At 50.2% G+C, this 18,528-nt stretch overlaps 7 protein-coding genes across 7 annotated transcripts; 3 read left to right on the top strand and 4 right to left on the bottom strand.

The window, feature by feature from the left end:
- Positions 1 to 2,703: 2,703 nt before the first annotated feature.
- ASPVEDRAFT_30297 (casein kinase II subunit beta) lies at positions 2,704 to 3,798 on the bottom strand (the record flags this gene model as incomplete). Its single annotated transcript, XM_040810343.1, has 1 exon — positions 2,704 to 3,798. One exon carries the CDS (start codon positions 3,796 to 3,798, stop codon positions 2,704 to 2,706), a length of 1,095 nt encoding a protein of 364 aa, XP_040669564.1.
- Positions 3,799 to 4,340: 542 nt separating this feature from the next.
- On the bottom strand, positions 4,341 to 7,579 carry ASPVEDRAFT_756633 (transcription factor domain-containing protein). Its single transcript, XM_040816314.1, has 6 exons — positions 7,091 to 7,579; positions 6,955 to 7,031; positions 6,862 to 6,907; positions 6,062 to 6,797; positions 5,765 to 6,016; positions 4,341 to 5,707 (listed from the first exon to the last, which is right to left on the bottom strand). Exons 1-6 carry the CDS (start codon positions 7,246 to 7,248, stop codon positions 4,742 to 4,744), a joined length of 2,235 nt encoding a protein of 744 aa, XP_040669563.1. The 5' UTR covers positions 7,249 to 7,579; the 3' UTR covers positions 4,341 to 4,741.
- Positions 7,580 to 7,784: 205 nt separating this feature from the next.
- Positions 7,785 to 9,650, top strand: ASPVEDRAFT_54126 (uncharacterized protein; the record flags this gene model as incomplete). The annotated part of the gene is made up of 2 exons (XM_040814886.1): positions 7,785 to 8,748; positions 9,169 to 9,650. 2 exons carry the CDS (start codon positions 7,785 to 7,787, stop codon positions 9,648 to 9,650), a joined length of 1,446 nt encoding a protein of 481 aa, XP_040669562.1.
- A 156-nt stretch (positions 9,651 to 9,806) lies between these two features.
- Positions 9,807 to 11,550, bottom strand: ASPVEDRAFT_43300 (putative general amino acid permease (Agp2)). Its single transcript, XM_040812787.1, has 5 exons — positions 11,407 to 11,550; positions 11,281 to 11,359; positions 10,494 to 11,229; positions 10,072 to 10,448; positions 9,807 to 10,016 (listed from the first exon to the last, which is right to left on the bottom strand). The coding sequence occupies exons 1-5, from the start codon at positions 11,537 to 11,539 to the stop codon at positions 9,977 to 9,979; spliced, it is 1,365 nt and encodes a 454-aa protein (XP_040669561.1). The 5' UTR covers positions 11,540 to 11,550; the 3' UTR covers positions 9,807 to 9,976.
- A 2,667-nt stretch (positions 11,551 to 14,217) lies between these two features.
- ASPVEDRAFT_43299 (putative progesterone binding protein) lies at positions 14,218 to 15,122 on the top strand. Its single transcript, XM_040812786.1, has 3 exons — positions 14,218 to 14,351; positions 14,463 to 14,558; positions 14,653 to 15,122. Exons 1-3 carry the CDS (start codon positions 14,249 to 14,251, stop codon positions 14,829 to 14,831), a joined length of 378 nt encoding a protein of 125 aa, XP_040669560.1. The 5' UTR covers positions 14,218 to 14,248; the 3' UTR covers positions 14,832 to 15,122.
- On the bottom strand, positions 15,016 to 17,289 carry ASPVEDRAFT_43298 (mRNA-binding ribosome biosynthesis protein NOP4). The gene has a single exon (XM_040812785.1). The coding sequence runs from the start codon at positions 17,256 to 17,258 to the stop codon at positions 15,114 to 15,116; it is 2,145 nt and encodes a 714-aa protein (XP_040669559.1). The 5' UTR covers positions 17,259 to 17,289; the 3' UTR covers positions 15,016 to 15,113.
- A 148-nt stretch (positions 17,290 to 17,437) lies between these two features.
- ASPVEDRAFT_134852 (DNA repair protein RAD10) lies at positions 17,438 to 18,442 on the top strand (the record flags this gene model as incomplete). The annotated part of the gene is made up of 1 exon (XM_040807173.1): positions 17,438 to 18,442. One exon carries the CDS (start codon positions 17,438 to 17,440, stop codon positions 18,440 to 18,442), a length of 1,005 nt encoding a protein of 334 aa, XP_040669558.1.
- Between the last annotated feature and the right edge of the window lie 86 nt (positions 18,443 to 18,528).

Below are 18,528 nucleotides of genomic sequence, written 5' to 3'. Positions count from 1 at the left end.
CCCAAGGAGGCCTGGACTCTGTGATCAACCGGAGTTTGGGTTGTGCCGCTGACATGATGTCTCCTCATTGCTCCTTTTTGATTATTATTGATCCCTGTTTTTGTTGCACAAAGAACCGGAATTGGAATCCGCAGGTTCTTGGATCCAAAAACAAAAAAAAAAAAAGGATTTAAGGCCTAAAGACCGGGAAACGCCGAGCCTTGTTTCGGTGGGACGGTCGACCTGTGACTTGCTGGCTCGTATACTGAATGGGGCCCCAAGCAACCCGAATAACACAGGGCAACTCATTCATCTGGGAATGGAGAGCCTGAAGATTACGACGCCAGCTCCTGGATCGGTGGATCTGCCGCGAGCCTCCAAGACATGCAATTTCCATTTCCAGACTCGTATCCGGTTCCTCCCAGCTGTCAACCCATCAACAGTCCAACGGCCCTTCCCACGATTCTAATCGTATGCGTATTGGGCAGCCCCAGCTGTGCCCTGTATCTGGACACGCACCAAACTATACACCGGGCACCCTTTGTCGTTGATTTGCCCGCCTTGAATGCTTTGCACCCCGCATCCAAACCCAAACAGCGCTGAGAACCAGGCAGACATGTTATACTCCGGACCATCTTGCGAGGAGATGGGGCGCAGAAGAGGCTGGCCAAATCCTCCCAACTGAAACCGTCGATCCAACAACTCGGTTACTATATATGGTAAAAACGACTGCCATGCCTGAAGCCCGATAGGCCAAGATCCACAGCCAAATCGATGACAATCCGAACGCCCAATATTAGGCATATAATATGCTGATAATAACAACAACGCCGCAAAGGATTGAGCCTCAGCCTCCTGATCAATGTGCGATTAGGCCTTTTATGATCGCATTGTTTTACAAATAGAGTTTGTTCTTATGTCGACGAACTTGGGCACTGCCTCCAGGCCGACTTTCTGAACTGCCACGACCGTGCAGTCTACGACCACCGACGACTCGTGGCCCTCCATGGCCAGTTGTTTTCAGGTCCCACTTGTGCACACGGCGCTTGGACTGCGACAGGCCAGGAGATGTCTGAGATTGAGCCTCGGGCTCGAGCTTGCATTAGTCGCTCGAGCTACTAACATGATCCTCTGAGGCTCCCCTGGACAAATCCAAGCCATTGGTCAAAGAGTGGCCGAGCTTGCAACCATCCTCGCTCAGAGTATTGGAAGGATGCACGACGCCGATGGAAAGTAGCACAGAGCTGTATTCCGAGCGGTGCGCGTCGGCGATTTACCATCCATGGGCGCCAAATGCCATCTTCTAGATTCAGTTGTTTCCTATACTATTGATACTACTCATTTAAATGGCTAATCTTCAATCACGATATGGCCGTGTTGATCATCAATGCAGCAAGTATAGGAAGACGACTTTCTGATGGCAAGTATCCGAAGATTATGGCAGTTTGGTGACATTTCACCCTCGAGGCTCAGCTTATATGATTACGTATATCTTCGAAATGCTGTTGGTGCCTTGAGCATTGCCCTACAATCCCTGCATCAAGCTAGAGAGCACGCAAGCACGGGCCCCGAGAGGATTCCTAATAGTGGGCGAGTTACATGACCGGTTGAGGGCCTTTTAACAGCCAGCCGTCAGAGTAATCAAAACGGTAGAATGATCTTGCAGCATTAAACAAGGCCTTGAGACAAGAGCATCTACATGCATCGAGAAAGGCCAAACTGCAATATACCATCCCCCCAGTATAGGGCATTGCTGACTAGCTTGTGAGCTCGTCAAGGTAGGCCAGTCTGAGTGTTAACCACCCAGGAGCCTACGTGTCACAATTACTCGCCCGAGAAGCCATAAACCTCGAGGGCAATACTCGCCCTGCAGGTTCGCTGTACCGCTCACACTATCCTGATCGGTATACAGCTTCACCGAAACCAGACTAAAGCATTGACACTGAGTTAGCTTCTCTGTGTTGCCGGGCTTCTCGCTGTTGATCCGAGTATACGGTGTTGGCTATTCGAGACTCAATATCTAACCATCTATCGACGGCGACAAGTCCAGACCTTATTGGCAACTGGGAATACCAGGGAACCCCAACCAAGGGTATTCGAAACTGACATCTGACGCATATTAATGTCGTAGTATGTATACTGGGCAAAGAGATCTAGCAACCTGAGACCCTCCCAAAGGCTGTTTAAAAACGGCGTTTGATCTTAGCGCACGTGCACCATAACTACTTACGGCGAGGCTTTGGGAAGGAAAAAGGGAGAAAGAAAAACAAAGGAACTATGGGTAGGTAGTAGGCCCATATTAGTATCACTTGTAATGCTAGGACTTCTTCTCTTGGTATGTTTATAGGTGGTGCCACCAATATCTACCTACTACGCGGCGAAGTACGCAGTAACTCATACCTTAACAGAGAAATAGGACATGACCAAAATCGTCCGCATTACTTCCATATCATTTATGTATGTATAATAGGTTTCGGCCGTGTGCACCGGCTGGTGAACCAGCCACAACAACGCCAGAAGCAATAAACATTGACGCAAGACGCCTGTATGCAGGTCGAAAGTAGAAACAGGCAACTAAAGAAAGAGAGGACCTGGGGTAATTGAATTGAACCGTGTTGAAAATCTGCAGTGAGAAAAGAAAAAAGAAAAGAAAAGGTATGATATAACGTAGGCAATTGAGTAGTAACATAGGATAGTAACATAGAAAGTAGACATCCGCTTGAATCAACCCGCAACCCCATTTATGTTCATTTGGTCCGGGTTGTATCGCCGCCGCCGCATAGGGGCCTTCTTCCGTTGTGCGATAGCCGAGTTCGCATTTTGGGCGTTGTCCCCTCCCATCTCTGCATCGCCGTCATCGTCGTAGCTGCGCTGTAGCGATTGGTAATAGGTCATTTCGTCTAGCTCGAGGAGGTTTGTCGGTTTCATCCGCAGCCACCTCATGCGAGGACCTGACCTCGACCGTTCCGAAACTTTAAAACCGTAGATTCGCGATTCGAACAACTTGCCTTCTCCTAGACCGGGTGCGAAGCTGGCCGTTCGTGTGCCATTGAGTTCAAGCGGGTACACGGGACGAGGCGTGTCTGATGAGGGTTGGTTGCTGATACCTGAGGTCGTGGTTGTGGTTGTGGCAGTCGAAGGGAATGACGCTGAGCGCGTTGGTGATAGAGTTAGGTTTACGTCGTATGTCGGTCCGATGTCCAAGTCAGGGAATGTCATAAAGAACAAGCAACCAAATGTAGTTCCGAAGAAGGCGCCATCAACCGAGTGAAACCGACTGTTTGGTGGGGTATACAGGTCCTGACAGCTAGGGCAGAAAAGTTTCACGGTCTCCTGACCTGGCGTATCAGAACGACCAACGGGAAGTACCTTGCATCCATTACAATAGACCCGCGGACAGACACCGAAATGTTGCATCTCGTACTTCTCTAGCATCTGCTGGATACCTGGACGTGAGGTGATGTACCGTTGGTGGATCAAACCGTAGAGGAGCTCTGCAGAGCTCTCGATCACACTCAAATCGCTTGCAACCCTTGCATGTCTTCGTTCCCTTCGGTACCCAGGCGGCTTCTCATCGCCAAGTAAATCATCCTCGTCTTCATCCTCTTCCTCCTCTTCCTCCTCCTCCTCGTCCTCTTCCGGTTCCACATCCAAAATCATCTCCAGGGCCTCCTTGTACATAGGCACCTGAGACTGCAGGCCCGTCAGGTTGAAATCATCCTCGATAAAATCCTCAGAAACCTCCGCGAAGAACTCATGACCCATAAGCTGGCAGAACGAGGAGATCCATGACTCCGGGGCGCCTTCGGACGACGACATATCGAACGAGTCGGACGGGACGGTAGAGGACGGCGTTGATTCAGACAGTTGACTCAAATCCAGCCTATCTAGGCCGTCGGCCAACGCCGAGCCTGCTTCTCTCGACACTGTGCTGGAATTCAATTAGAAAAAAAGATAAAAATCAAGCCGAGCCACGTTTCGCGGAAGAGCAGGAGACAAACAGCCTGTTGCCACGATTCTCGGACTCCAGCTTCTCCCTCAACCCTAACTAAGGCAGGGAAGACTCAAGATATAGGAGAGTAAAATGCGGACGTCTAGAAAGGAGCGGAAATAGCGAGTGTGGACCAGTTTTGGGGTGGTCAGAAGAGCAGCTATATCCTCCTGATAAGCCGAGGGGTCATGTCAATGTGCGGGACCACTGCGGATTGTTGTGCGATGGGTGTGTTAACGCGATAAAGCTTCAACCCCACTATCCGTCATCAGACAAATATTCAAGGTCGCAAGATATTACAGATAGAAAGATAAATACCAGGCTTATCCAATCCCCGATATCCAGCGAAGGAACGAGAGAGAATGCGTAGAGGGGTGAATTTTTCTGCGCGGGTTGGGAGGCGATCGATCGACGGAGGTTGACGGACCTCCGAATTAGCCTCGTGGGGCGGTGGGCAACCTTGAACCTGAAGGCCACCGAACCTGGGGGATAAAATGGAAAGATTAAAGAGAAGAGGTCTCAATTTGACATCTTTTGCATGTATTTTCTCAACATTCGATTTGAGGGACTGAAGACGCGATGATGGAAGATCAAAGAAGCAGGAGGCTGGTTTATCACGTGGATATATATGCCTCAGGCAATTTTGGTGCCTGATTGCGTTTACGCTGAAGTAGTTACAGATGAAATGAAGAGACTGTGAAGAAAAGAGTAACTTGGGTATCTTGCCAAATACAATGCAAAAGGAGACCGACAGTGTATCAGGAGGACAATTCAGAATAAGTCCCGTATTACTCGTGCGAATTCGCCTTCATCCCCCAACACACCTGAGAGTCCTTCTCCAGTATTCTGTAATTCTCCCTCAGGACCGATAAAACCGTTGAGTCCATCTGTTGCCGCTGGGGTCATGAAATTTCCGAACCCTCCAACAGCCTCAAACAAGGTCGTCAACTCGTGGCTCATCTGTAACCCATTCAGAGGGCTATTGCCCAACTCACCAACCCCGTTCATAGGGCCATACACCGACAGGTCTTCCATTGGATGGCCAGCCAAGCCTGCCATTGCAACAGCTGCTGTTGAGTGCGGGTCGTTAGCATCAGTGCCAAAAGGGCGTACTAGGACACCTAATTTCTCGCCTGTCCTCCTGAGACCTTTTATTGTCTTCCACAGGCGCTTCGATACATATGATTTGGTGCTGAATCCATTGACAAGGTCCAACGCTAAATAGAACTCATCCCGTACCTGCCGGTTGAATTCAGTAGGTGCATGGCACACAGCCAGAAACAGCACGGCAAGGGCAGCAACCAGGAAATAGTTGAACGTAATTTGTTGCGTGCGATAAATATCGGAGGTTTGGTTCAGCCGAGTGAGTACCCGGACGGAGTCTTTGGCGACGTCAACTACCGTCTGAGCATGGCCTTTATCTTCCGCGATGCTTGTAGAAGAGTGGAGGACAGGTCGATAGATAAGTATCCGCAGTTGATTCATGCGCAGATACAAAAGTATACGCAATCTTCGAAGGCCTCTATTTGCTGTCTCGCCTGCTCTCGGAGATTCAGACGGATAGAATTTGAGAGTATCCGGAATCTGCTTGTACCACTGTAAGACTTGGTAGTCCAGATAGCCAATCTCGTCTCGGCGTATGTCCGTTGCTCCGTCAGAGCCCAGACCAGAGTACCAGACCTTCGAGCTGATGCGATTATGAACAATCATGCACCTCAAGTACTGTAGTGATGGGTCCTAATATCTATAAGTAAAGAGGCACGAAAAGATAAGGAGAAGGTGGGTATAAATTACCGGCTCAGGTAGATTGGGATCGATATCCTCGTCTTGTATAACGAAAGGCAGTCCCGTACCGAAACTCCACCGTCTGTCCAAGGAATATATTGACCAAAATATTTTGACAATCTCAGGCCATTGAGCTTCGTCGGGGAAGGATTTGGCCAGAGCGTCTCGTCTATGGAGCCCCATCTCTAGGCACATACGAGCGCCCACGCCGATAATTCGATAAGCCAATGCATCGTCGTCTGTATGGAAGTGATACGTCGCCTGTTCGATCAACATATGTTCATACCAGCACCGGTTGAGACTCACCATCAATCCTAGAAGCTGGATAGTTTTGAGATCTAATGTTTCCCAAATCTTGGACTCAATGACTGGTTTAACGCTTAGATATAAACGCCGACCAAGTTCGCTCTCACCACCACCTTCAACAATAAGTGTAGTCGCAAGGATCAACTTGATGAGGTTTGTGCTGTCATCCTCAAGGCCATCTGCGCCTCCTAGCCCTCGGTGCATAAGCCCAGTGCGCATTGCTGCTTCCATAAACGTATAAAGCAAGTTGACCTGATGTGTGACCTGGTCAATATCGACCAGTGGGTACATGATACCAATCTCCTCTTCGTATACTCGGCATAACCGCAGTGCCTCGTCTTTCTTAATCGCCCATATCGGGTCCTTTGACGGATGCATTGGTTGACTCAATGCAGGCACGTGAGGGGGAGATGCTGCTGGCGTAGCATGTGCCGTCGTCAAATCATCTTGTATACCTTCTTCGACCGGCGCGATACCCATATCCTGAAGGCTTGATCGAGCAACGTCAAAATTGAATGCCGAGCTGGTAGGGCCATGGAACCGAGGATGCCTCATACGAGGCTTCCCCGACGGTGGGTGCATCGGGGTAAATACTTGCGAGCCATCACGAGAGAATTGATCAAATGGTGGGGCGTCAAACGTGGACTTCTGCACGCGAAGCTCATTGAGGCTGCTAAAAAGACTGCCAACTTGATCCTGCAGCGAAGCAATCTGATCCTTCATCGACCGGAACTCACTAGAGAAATTAGAGCGGAATTGTTAGTTCAAGAATACCGCACGAATATATTAGTGATACGTACTCAGAATCCTTAAAGTTATTATTACAGCAATTAGGCGCATATCGGCCTAAAGGCGGGTTAGCGATTGAAAGAAGCAGACATACGGCAACCAACATTCGAGTTTCAAGTGTCCACAGCGCTGACACGGCACCTGGCCGTTGCATTTAATTTTCCGACGCTTACACTCATTACTAAAATATATTTAGCCAATGCAGCAAGGGAGGATGCGATGGGCTCGAACGCGGCATACCATGCAATGGAGATGTAGCGATTCCGCTTCGATCGCGTCTGGGTTCCGTTCGGCTGTTCCGCCTTGCGCTTTGCGCTATCTCCGGCCGAAAGATCGATTTGTTCTTCTGGTGTGGCCTGAGACGCAATAGAATCGGCCTGAGGTGGTTCTGAGTCCATGCTGGGCGCAAACTCCGATGGTTTGATCCGGTAGTGGCGTGAGGGAATTGAGAAAAGAGTGCGGAGGGATTCCTTGCCTTCATCGAACGGGTGCGCGGGGTTCCGTCCCCAGATCCACCGCAACCCCAGGACCTCCAAGACGAAAAACCATGAGCTAATGGAAATTAAGATACGGCCATTGGGCTAAATGCCGCTTGACAGGTTGACGCCTGCTGGTGCTGAAAATAGTCTAGATTCAATGCTGGATGTGGATTATTACCACTGTCAAACACCACCACCAAGTCAACAAGCGCTGAAACACTCCTTAGAAGTGAAACCAGGAACCCGCAAAGCAGCACTGAAAAAACAGCAACTACTCACTGTTCATTCTCGCCCAATGTAATCGTTCACCTCAATCCTTCGAGTTGAAGGGGGAGGATTTTGGGGGTTCTGATGGCACGTGCCCAGAACCAAAACCGACTTGCCGTCGATTCAAACAAAACCATTTAAACTCACTCACAACTCATCTAGTGGACGCAATTGATGCCGATTGTCTAATGAAACCCCAGAAATGGCTCAGGTGCAATGACCCACGGGTTCAATCCCAATGGCTTTCCACAATCTTCCCTCGTTACATTTATTCTAGGCGCGATTATTCTTTCGCACGGTCCCAATACAAATCCCTAACTGTTGTCGAAGATGACAACATAGATACATTTCGCGAGGGTTTCTTCCTCCCTGAAAAGCCCGTGCTTCTTCCCCGTCGGCTCTTCCGCGACATCCCTGCCTACGAGCGTTGGTTCCACCACTCGCCGACCAGGCCGAACACCTCGCAACTGAATACCGAATACCTCGCAGCACATGGCGCTGACGCTCTAGTTCCGCTCGAACTCACACAGGCACAACCTCAAACTCCGCAGCGCAATGACCTAGAGAGTGATTCAGATCTCAGCTTCCGCAAATTCCATGCGCCGCTCAGCCTCTTCCTCCAATGGATTCGCGAAGCCGAATCGCAGTCCGAGTCCCCGTCACGCCTTTACCTAGCACAGTGTCAACTGCTTGATCTACCTCAGATCCTTCGCGACGATTTCCCGACCCCTTCAATTGTGGCGAAAGCGGGTAAGGGTGATGTATACGATACGAATGTGTGGATTGGACACCCGCCGACCTATACACCTCTACACCGAGACCCGAACCCCAATCTATTTGTTCAGCTGGCTGGGCGGAAGATCGTGCGATTGCTAGCTCCGCGGGATGGGCAGGTCATTTTCTCTCACGTCCGGGGACAACTCGGACGGAGCGGGAACCGGGAGGCGGCGGTATTCCGGGGCGAAGAGATGATGCAGGGGCGCGAAAGAGCTTTACTCGAGCAGGCCGTTTGGGACGATGCGGAAAGCAAGAAAATAGATCGGGCGTATGAAGGGTTCGAAGCAGAGCTGGAGGCCGGTGATGGATTGTTCATCCCAAAAGGGTGGTGGCATAGTATTAAGGGAATGGGAGAAAGTGTCACAGCTTCGGTAAGTGTGCTGATGGTCTCATTCGACTCTGTTGCTGATATTATTAGGTCAATTGGTGGTTCCGTTGACTCCCCCAACCACATTTAACTATAAACCGACTGGTGAACGGTAACAAGACCTAATTGTAGACAATTATAAATGTAAATATAAAATTAATTCTAGAATCCGACCTCAAGTATTCAAGAGCCTCGAAACAATTCCCAGTGAAGTTTACAGTGAAGCTATTCCGCCCATTTCTGGAACCCGTCCAAGCTCCCAGCCGACGCTGCGGAGAAAATTCCAGAACTACCACACCTCTCTATCTTAACCACCACCACCACCACTTCTAAACCACAACTCAATCGCAGCTCAACTCACCACTTAACCAAAAAAGAACAAGACATGCGCATGTCCCGCGCAACAACCCTCCTCCACCTCCTGCTAGGTCTCCGAACATCCGCATCCGCATCCGCATCAGCACCAGCTCTCTCTACCCACCTCCTAAACAAATCACCCGCATCCACACTCTTCGCACAGTGCCACGCAACAAATCTCTATTCCACATTACAATACAAGCAGCCGTCATCCCCTCTCGCAAAACCCTACTCAACAATGTCCAACCAAGCAAGCTCCAATCCTGCACCTGAGTCCTCATCCGAAGATAAATCCAAGCCGGTCCTCGCCCTGCCTGACTCGTCAACCGCCTCAAATGATGTCCCCCAGCTCGATGTCAATGGGGATGGAGTAAAACTAGACCACCTCGGTCCGCTAGTTGTTAATACGGACGGCACGCTGGCGCGCATCTCGAACTGGGCGCAGATGACGGAGATGGAGAGAAAAAATACGCTGAGGGTTTTGGGGAAGAGGAATAAGGAAAGATTGGCAAAGTTGAAGGCGCAGGCAGGCGAGGAGCAGAGCGAGAGCTAAGGACAGGCGTAGGAAGGCGATGGCTACGATTTTCTAGACCGAGAAATATAAATATGGCGATGGCATGAGTAGGGGCTGCTGAACGGATTAGAGAAACCAAAGATTTTGGTGAAGTCATGTTCTGTGTATATTATGGGTTACGATAACAGTGGTTTAGTAGCAAGCACCAAGTGATTTTTATATAGAACTGTGCCTGGAAGTTTACATATATATATAGTTCTTTTTTTATTCGTCTATCGTAACTACCCACGGACGGGTTCTAATTTTGTAATGTGGTCGCTATACAGTACTCTACTAGTACCAAGTAGTACGTAGCACGTAGTACACTAACTGAACAACCAGTCGGCGAATCTCGAGATGGGGTTACTGCGAGTTGTTAAAAGGCTGTGTGGTAGAAAGCAATTCAACAGTGGAAACATACCTCGCCTTTTCAGGGACGTAATTTCTGGTATATTCCTCAATTTCATCCAAACCTGTAATGATATCGATCTCTTCAACCTTCCTAACCGACGTTTGGCGGAGAAGCTTGTACCCAAAGTAGAGCACAGGGAAAACGCCAATCATCGTGTATGAAAAGAGAAATGTCGGCACATTCCACTTCCCAGGCAAGAAAACCTCATAGCCTCCAACAAAAGCCATAACCATTGTTGATACTAGAGCGATATACGCAACGTAAGGTTGCCCCCAACTTTTGTAGGGAAGGGAATCGCGAGAAACGCCTTGCGCAATGAGAGCCTTGCGGAATCGGGTGTATGTGAAGGTGATGACAGAGAAGTTAATGAGTTGCGATGCAGTAACCTGCCAAGTCAGATTGTGTCAGGGTTCAACAATTGGGAAGCTTACCAGGCTGACGATCCAATCTAGCACTACCGCCGCGCTGTTAGAAACTTGAAGGAACGAGATCAAGGAAATCAGAATAACAGCGCCCACGCAGTATACAGGAACTCCAGCTTTTGTGCATCTAGTAAAAATGCGCGGCGCCTTCCCGTCAAGAGCAAGGCCAAATAGGGTTCTGCTGGCACAGTAAACATAGCTGTTCCCTGCACTGAACACGGCCAAAAGGATCATAGCATTGACAATATGTGGTAGCACAGGAATACCAAGACGGCCCATCGCAATCACATAGGGAGACGCTGCCGCTCCAGGTGCACCGTTTTCAAAAGCATCGGACATCGTCTTGTCATTGTACGGGACAAGGATGCCAACGCAGAGCGCTCCCAGGATGAAAAATGTAGTGAGGCGGTAAAACATCCCATTGTATGCCTTTGGTAGATTCCCCCGCGGATCGATAGATTCACCAGCAGCCATTGAAATATAGTCGGGGCCTGCAATAGTGAAACTGGCTTGGATCAGGCACGCGAGGAACCCCATCCATCTTCCCAAGCTGCCTTCTTTGTAATATTCTGCAAACGCGCCGGGTTCGTTCCAAAACCGAAATCCGAAGCGATCATTGATGGGGTTCCCACCCACCATCGTAATGAATGTGAACAGGATTAGACCTATGCTGAGTATAACTTTACTAAGAGAGAGCCAAAACTCGGCCTCTCCGTACCACCTCACGGCAAACACGTTCAGGAACCTAACAGTAGTTAGATCAGAAGAGCAAAATTTCCTGCTGCGGGAGGCGTACACAAAGAGAACAAGCACGATAGAAATCAGTGCTGGTAAAGGGATTGCGCTGGTCCAGTAGTTAATGACCAGGTTGATTGCTGTACATGTTAGCTTGATACCGGGCCAATGCTGGATTGTCGATTACCAGTAACTTCAAACGGCACCATCGCAGCTTCGAAGATGAAAAAATTGTAGCCAGCGGCGACTCCAAAAGCATCATCGACATAGCGTCCAGCGAAGGTAATAAAGGGCGAAGCAACCGGCAAGTATGTGACCATCTCGGCCAGACCTAGAAAGCATTGTTTAGTAACCTACAACAGAAGACCATTGTCTGAACAAAATTTGTTGATACAACTGAGGTGCAATTGGGCAATGGCGCATTGGAAGAATGGATCCGCATAGGTCGCTTGGGATAGATGTTGCTGGCGGCGATGGGGCTTAGAATTGGACTGGGGTTTCGTACAAACGGTTATACATAATATAACAGCGCACCTAAAGTAAAGAGATGTATAAGATACTGCAGGTTTCAGCATAGCAGCAGGCCAACGAAAGAAGGGAAAGCGCAAAGCAGACAACCAATTGGTTCTAGCACGTTGCAGGACCACAGTCTTCAGTAGCAGTTGGCATTTCTCCAGAGAGATTGACGTGTTTCATATCCATTTTATTTTTGACGGCACAAGTAAATCTGCACAAACCTACTAGACTCCTAGGTCCAGTAGGGCACAAGATGCGATGGCAAAAGAACAAGCAGGTGGGGCAGGACTTACCATATCGTGAATGCAATGAAGAGACTCCCAGGGCCTCCTTCTGCCAAACTTTGACCAATTTGAACGTACAATGCCGTGCCAATTACGCCGCCAATGCCAATAAGCTGGACATGTCTAGGTTTGAGTTTGCGGTGCGTATGGTCATAAACCGGCTTCAACCCCTCTTCAATGGATTCCTCGCGATTATTGACAACGGGATCTTTTTCGGTAGATTCGCTCCGGTGTCCGGTCCGCTTTGCCAAACCGCTGATCGATAAATCGAAGCGATTGACCGAGGGCGAGGATCCCCCATGCGCCAGAGGGCCTAGGGGTGCGCCTTCGGGGACTGCACTGGACTTCGACATTGCTCGAAGTCAGTGAGTGCGGAAAACTAACGGACGAGCTTGTCGGAATAAAAATGCAAATGACGAAAAGTAAATGGAACAGTGGAAGGAGAAAACCGAACAAAAAAGAGAAGCCAAAAAAAAAAAAAGCGAAGCCAAGCAATTAAATAGAACGGCAGCGGGGAGAGAAAAAACGGCAGGCGACCTCACGACCATCGCGGGACAGCGCAGGAATCAAGCAAGGCAGGTTAGCAGCCGGAATCCCCAGGTCGATTGGGCAAATCAAAGGAAGGAATGGAGCTTCTAATCACTGCGCGACTCCATCGTTTACTCCAGTGGCCCCCACTGTCGACTAGATAGAATCGGGGCCTCCGTTGCGCCGAGGTAGAATCGCAGTCTGGTAGACCGGCGTCGTATCTCACGTCCACAGGAGATCGCGAGGGCGCAAAAGCATTATGCACTCCAGACGATTGGGAGAGAGCCAAGAGGTCCAGGAGCGACGCCAGAGCATGGAGGCAAAAATGAATGCGAATCAGAGATGGCTTTCAGTGGCAGATGACGGGCGAGGCAAGGAGATCGGCCCATGGGGTGTGATTGTGAATGTGGGAATTTGCCCTGGCCCGGCCATCGACTCTCCCCACCGACCAAGATGCCACGAGTGGATGCCGTCCCAAGCAATCCCTATGGTATTGGGCGAGGGGTGCGCAAGACTGAGATAACAAACTAAGTAAATATCCACAGGTTCAGTCTGGGAACATTGACTTTATCTAGAAAAGCAATGCCGTCCGTGACGTGACAAGCGAAGAAGCCCACAACTTAACCATGCAGTAGCGCCATGCTAGAAATGCCGTCTCTTGCTTCTTACGGTTACATCTCGTCGCTGATCAGAGCCCATTACACTGGGAGTGCGATAGTCACCGTTCCGCCACGCCTCCATATGAGATTTGCCTCTCGTTATCCTCTCACTCCTCCCAACTCGTCTATCGCGTCCGGTATGGTAACCACACAAGTCGACCCCTAGGACTGAATGTTGTGCTCTCGGTCCTTCACGACCCGGTGGTCCAGCCATTCCGGAGCAAAGAAGCAATCGTTGTCATGGTAATGGAGATAATGAGAGAGCTTCGTCTCTGAGCTAGTAGACTCGACCGAAGTTGCTCGTTGGTTGGGCTTGCTGTCCGGCTCGAAGCTGTCGCTCGCTCTTCGATTCGCAAGCTGAGGGCGTCGGCGTTGTCGAGCGTCCGATTGCTGTGTTTGACTGGAAGACATGTTTTTTGTGAGAGGTAGGAGCATTTGCTGCCATCAGCCAGACGAGCAGCGATTCAAATACTAGATACTGTGGCACGCCGTGTATAGCCGCCTCCGCAGCCTGGCGCTGGTCATTGACGTCAGTCTTTTGATTCGTCTTTCGGCCTCCAGAATCGCGTCCACAGGCGCACTGCAGTAGTAGAATGTTAGGTTTTTCCAGAGTTGTTTTGCTCTTATAGCTCCCTTGAGCTGCTGTCAAGGCATCCTGGCTGGCACGCAGTCTTGAGCCGAGGTTGACAGAATGTTCGAGGCCCAGTTCAGTCCTCCTAAGTCATCACGCAATCCCCTGTGAATCCACCGAGAATGCCTCAATAGACCTATTACAAAGCTCTGAATGCAATAATTGACGGCAGCCGCAGCTCTAATTCAACAGAAAACACAGAATTAACAACAAGGGAACTCCCGGTTTCTCCATTCCTTCGGCCCCCGACGCCGAACCGCCTGAAGCTGTGAACTTCCCCTCCCCCACCTGCCCCGCGCTCTGCAATTTTCTCAGGAACCCATTTATATTATACAACTTCCTTCCTTTTCAATTTCTGACCAGAACGTCTTTTGACTCAGCTCAATATCCAAATACCCGTCAGCCGTCACAATGACTGGAACAGACTCTGGCCGCTTCGCGCCTAAGGTGCCTGTCCAACTTGATCCTCCCAAGGACGACTTGATTACCACGGAGGAGCTGGCCAAGTGTGATGGTACGCTTCTCCGCATGAACACAAGCTCACCCATGCCCTGCAGAAAAGCTATATTATACTGTGAATTACATGAAGAAGGTTATAACTGACAAAGCTCTTCTTTTTTTCCAGGCACTGATCCCAGTCGTCCTACCTATGTCGCCATTAAGGGAATTGTTTTTGACGTGAGCCGCAACTCGGCGTATGGTCCTGAGGGGCAGTACAAAGGTGAGCACGCCCATTTATTTATTACTACAGTACTTCCAACTCGTTCAATCAACCAATGAATTGCACCGAACATGCATTAACTGATATCTTGCAGTCTTCGCCGGTAAAGACGCCTCTCGCGCCCTGGCCTGCTCATCCCTCAAGCCTGAGGAGTGCAGGCCTGAGTGGTACGATCTCGAAGACAAGGACAAGAAGGTGCTAGAGGAATGGTTCACCTTCTTCAGCAAGAGATACAACATCGTGGGGAAGGTGAAGGATGCGAAGAACTACTAGGATTGAGGATATTGTAGTTCCCTATGTTCTTGGTGTTACTCCTGTGGTATACCCGTTCGCGACTTGCCGCGTTATTACGCTTTGGCTTTGATCGCCCTCTTACGTTTTTCCTACTGCAATTTATGTGCTTCTACGGAGGCCGAAATCTATCTACGTGAAATGACTTGAAACCTATTGCAAACCCATCGGATCGACTCTGTACAAGCGTTGATTAGGTGTCTATATGTATATCATGTAATGTAACTTTTCCTGCTCAGCTTCATAAAACAAAAACTAGACCGCTCATTTGCGAGATTTCCGTTGCATCCTCTTCTTCGCGATGATGCGATTCCGCTTCGCGACCTTGTTTTGCTCCTCTGCTTCCTCCTTGCTCTTGCCATTGTTGCTCTCAGAGCGCTTCCTCTTCTGACCCTTAGACCCAGCATCGCGGTTGTTCTTCTTCTGGTCTCCCTTTTGAGGCGCATCTTCATCCCCCTTGTCCTTCTTGAAGTTGCGACCCCTCTCTTGTAGCTCGCTGCGGCGCTTGACAACCTGGGCATTCTCAATGGCAAATTCAACAATCACTCGCTTCTTTCTATCTTTCAATTCCTCGGAGACGTTCTTCGGCGGGCTGATGGCGTGTCCATTTAGCCATCGGAGACCCATAAGTGCGTGCCGGTGAGTATAGTATTCGATGAAACCGTATCCTCTGCTTCTTCCTGCGCCGCTGCCTTCGTCAATCTTGCTCCCATCCCGGCCTTCGAAGACGATCTTTGCCTGGCGGACAATCCCAACACCCTTCTGTTTTCGTATCCGGTCGGCCTCTCTCATCTCCTCGGATGCCCGATCCATTTCTTCTCTAGAGAGGGGCTCGCGAACACCCTCCTTGGCGTCTTTGGCGAACCCAACAATGGCCTCTCTGGCCAATTGCTTGAGGTCTTTGGAGGTGACGTGGCGGGGGAGATTGCGGACGGCAAGACGAGTCAGGCTGAAATGAAGGGATGGGTTCTTTCTGATGAAATTTTGCCGTTGCTTGAAGCTGTCTTCGCGCATCTTGATTTCTGAGGGCGACAGTTGCTGGTAGAGAGTCGAATTCGGTGAGATCGTTCCTTCATTGAGAAGGTACAGTCGTCGCTTGTCAGTATCCCGGACAAGCCGTTTCGAGACACCCTCCTCCTGGAGCTGTGTAGCTCGCGACTTGCTAACGGCACGACTGATTTGTAGGACACGGCCATCGAGAGTGTATTTACCCGTGGGGTCGGCATTTTCATTCTGAAGAACAGACTGCTTGATGATCGATCCCTTCTTTCCCTTTTCCTTCTCCGCGGCCAAAGGGTCCTGTTGTTTTGGTGCGCCCTGCAGGCAGGTTTGCGCGTTTTCGGGCTTCCAGAAGCAGACGAAGCCGGTACCGCGAGGGCGTTCGGTTTCTGGGTCCACGACAATCCGTGCGTATCTAAGGGGCCCAAATTGGGTGAAGTGGTCGTAGAGAGTTTCGTCGTCGCATGTAAATGGTAGGTTACGGATGAATATCGTAGAGGCGTTTCTCTCGTCTTCTTTTTCCCCCTCTCCCTCTTCATCGTCCTCCTCATCTTCATCCTTGATATCATCATCCTCATCTTCTTCACTATTCATGGCCTCGTCGATGTCCTCGTCGACCAAGCCAACACCTCCTTCATCCATGTCCACGTCGCTCGACTCTTCCTTTACTTCTGGCTCTTGTTGTACTTCTTCCTTTTGCTGGGTTTCCCATACCTCCTTTTCCACCGCCCAATCCACAGCCAATGTTCTCCCGTCAACTTCCTTGCCGTTCACAGCCTCCAGGGCCTTCTCGGCATTCTTTTTTCCTCTCAACACAACGAAACCGAACCCAGCAAGTTGGGTGCCTTTCTTCGGAAGGGTGATATATTTGACCTTTCCAAAGCTCCTAAAGTGCAGTGCGAGATCGTCCGGGGTCTTGATACTCCACGGCAGGTTTCGTACAATTAGCTTCGGTGGCTGGGTATCGGCCTTTTGCTGTTCCCTCTGCTGCTTGCGCTCTAGCGCAGCAGCAGACGGGGCACTCTTCCCAGCGGCCTCGTCAACGACACGCTGACGAGGTTGCGCATATTCAACCTTAATCTTCTTCCCTTCGAATGTCGACCCGTTCAATTCCTCCAGCGCAGCTTGCGCATCCTCAACATCGGCAAACGTCACGAAACCGTAGCCCTTCGACTGCTTTGTCTTGGGGTCAAGGACAACAACGGCATGCTTGATCACGTAGGACTGCGAAAAGTGTTCGGCGAGGCTCTCGGTCGTCGCTGAGGCGGGAAGCGATCGGACGAACAGTTCTCTTCGCGGCTGGGAGGCAGCATCTTCTTGAGACTTGGCTTTGCTCGGAGACGTCTCCGTAGTGACTTCGGAGGCCACAATAGGCTTCTCCGGGCTGCCCACCTCACTGCTTTCAGACATACTGCGCAGCTTTTTGGTCCGACTATTTTTGTGTTTCTGGAGCAAAAAATCGGCGGCAGAAAAATCCCAGATGATAATCTGCGAAACTGTGGGTCGGGCGGTGAAGGCGGAGGTGCCGCCGATTAGATAACGCTGGGCAGCTCGACCATCTCATCTAGGTACAGAACACAGCTCCAACAATGGCTGGGGAATTCGGCGACAACGATGCTGACTTCGAATCGGTGATACGTGATGAAGCAGCTGGCCAGCCCCGAGCTTCAGGCGCTTCCACACCCCAGTCAGCCTCTGAACGAGCACCGCAGACCAAAGTCCAACAGCCGAAGCCGCAGGCACTGGTAAGCAAGCCCGGTCCTGCTGGCATCCTTGTATCAACACGGCAGAAAGGGAATCCGATTTTGAATCACATCAAAGTTCTCCCTTGGGAGTATGCCGATATTCCGGCCGACTATGTTCTCGGGACTACCACTTGTGCGCTCTTTCTATCACTCAAATACCACCGACTACACCCGGAGTACATATATTCGCGAATCAAATTACTAGCGGGGAAATACCTACTGCGAGTTCTTCTCATTATCGTCGATATACCGAACCATGAAGAAAGCCTCAAGGAATTATCTAAAACATCAATTATCAATAATCTCACCCTAGTTCTCTGCTGGTCCGCCCCGGAAGCCGCACACTACCTGGAGCTCTTCAAATCAAGCGAACATTCCCAACCAACAGCAATCCGCACGCAGCAAGCGCAATCCTATAAAGACTCACTGGTAGAATTTGTCACTGCGCCCCGGAGCATAAACAAATCAGACGCCGCCAGCCTTATATCTACATTCGGCAGCTTACAGAACGCAATCAACGCGCAGCCAGAGCAGATCAGCGCTGTTCCCGGATGGGGTGAGAAGAAGGTTAGACAATGGTGTAATGCTGTGCGAGAGGACTTTAGGGTTGAGAAGACGAAGGGAGCCAGCGCTCCTACGCGGCGTGGATTGGGGAGGGCTCCGCCGATAGTGGGTGATGACAATATAACCATGTCGAATGCGACGGATGCGCCTCGAGACGCCGAAGATGAAAATTTATTTGCGGAAGTGTCTGAGACAACTGTACCCCGACATGAAGCTGAGAAAGATGAAGATGTCAGTGAAGGAATTGCCGCAGCATTGGCAAAACTTCGAGAGAATGGTAGTTGAGCCGCGGCTTCGGTGGAAGAAGACATCAAATCGTCACAAAGTATGCTCTTTTTTATCCGCAGGACTTTGCAAACCCTCGGCCTAGC

Source organism: Aspergillus versicolor (genome assembly GCF_001890125.1).
Source record: "Aspergillus versicolor CBS 583.65 unplaced genomic scaffold ASPVEscaffold_6, whole genome shotgun sequence".
NCBI classification, from domain to species: domain Eukaryota; kingdom Fungi; phylum Ascomycota; class Eurotiomycetes; order Eurotiales; family Aspergillaceae; genus Aspergillus; species Aspergillus versicolor.
The sequence above is the reverse complement of the archived record's forward strand: the minus strand, read 5'-3'. Positions and strand labels throughout refer to the sequence as shown.

Coding starts and splice junctions, on each gene's coding strand:
- ASPVEDRAFT_756633 (XM_040816314.1), bottom strand. CDS start 7,248: ATGGACTCAGAACCACCTCAGGCCGATTCTATTGCGTCTCAGGCCACA. Junction 6,798..6,861: donor AATAACTTTAAGGATTCTGA/GTACGTATCACT, acceptor TAATTTCTCTAG/TGAGTTCCGGTCGATGAAGG. Junction 6,017..6,061: donor TCCAGCTTCTAGGATTGATG/GTGAGTCTCAAC, acceptor TTGATCGAACAG/GCGACGTATCACTTCCATAC.
- ASPVEDRAFT_43299 (XM_040812786.1), top strand. CDS start 14,249: ATGACTGGAACAGACTCTGGCCGCTTCGCGCCTAAGGTGCCTGTCCAA. Junction 14,352..14,462: donor GGAGCTGGCCAAGTGTGATG/GTACGCTTCTCC, acceptor CTTTTTTTCCAG/GCACTGATCCCAGTCGTCCT. Junction 14,559..14,652: donor TCCTGAGGGGCAGTACAAAG/GTGAGCACGCCC, acceptor GATATCTTGCAG/TCTTCGCCGGTAAAGACGCC.
- ASPVEDRAFT_43298 (XM_040812785.1), bottom strand. CDS start 17,258: ATGTCTGAAAGCAGTGAGGTGGGCAGCCCGGAGAAGCCTATTGTGGCC.
- ASPVEDRAFT_43300 (XM_040812787.1), bottom strand. CDS start 11,539: ATGGTCACATACTTGCCGGTTGCTTCGCCCTTTATTACCTTCGCTGGA. Junction 11,230..11,280: donor ATCGTGCTTGTTCTCTTTGT/GTACGCCTCCCG, acceptor AACTACTGTTAG/GTTCCTGAACGTGTTTGCCG. Junction 10,449..10,493: donor TAGATTGGATCGTCAGCCTG/GTAAGCTTCCCA, acceptor CTGACTTGGCAG/GTTACTGCATCGCAACTCAT.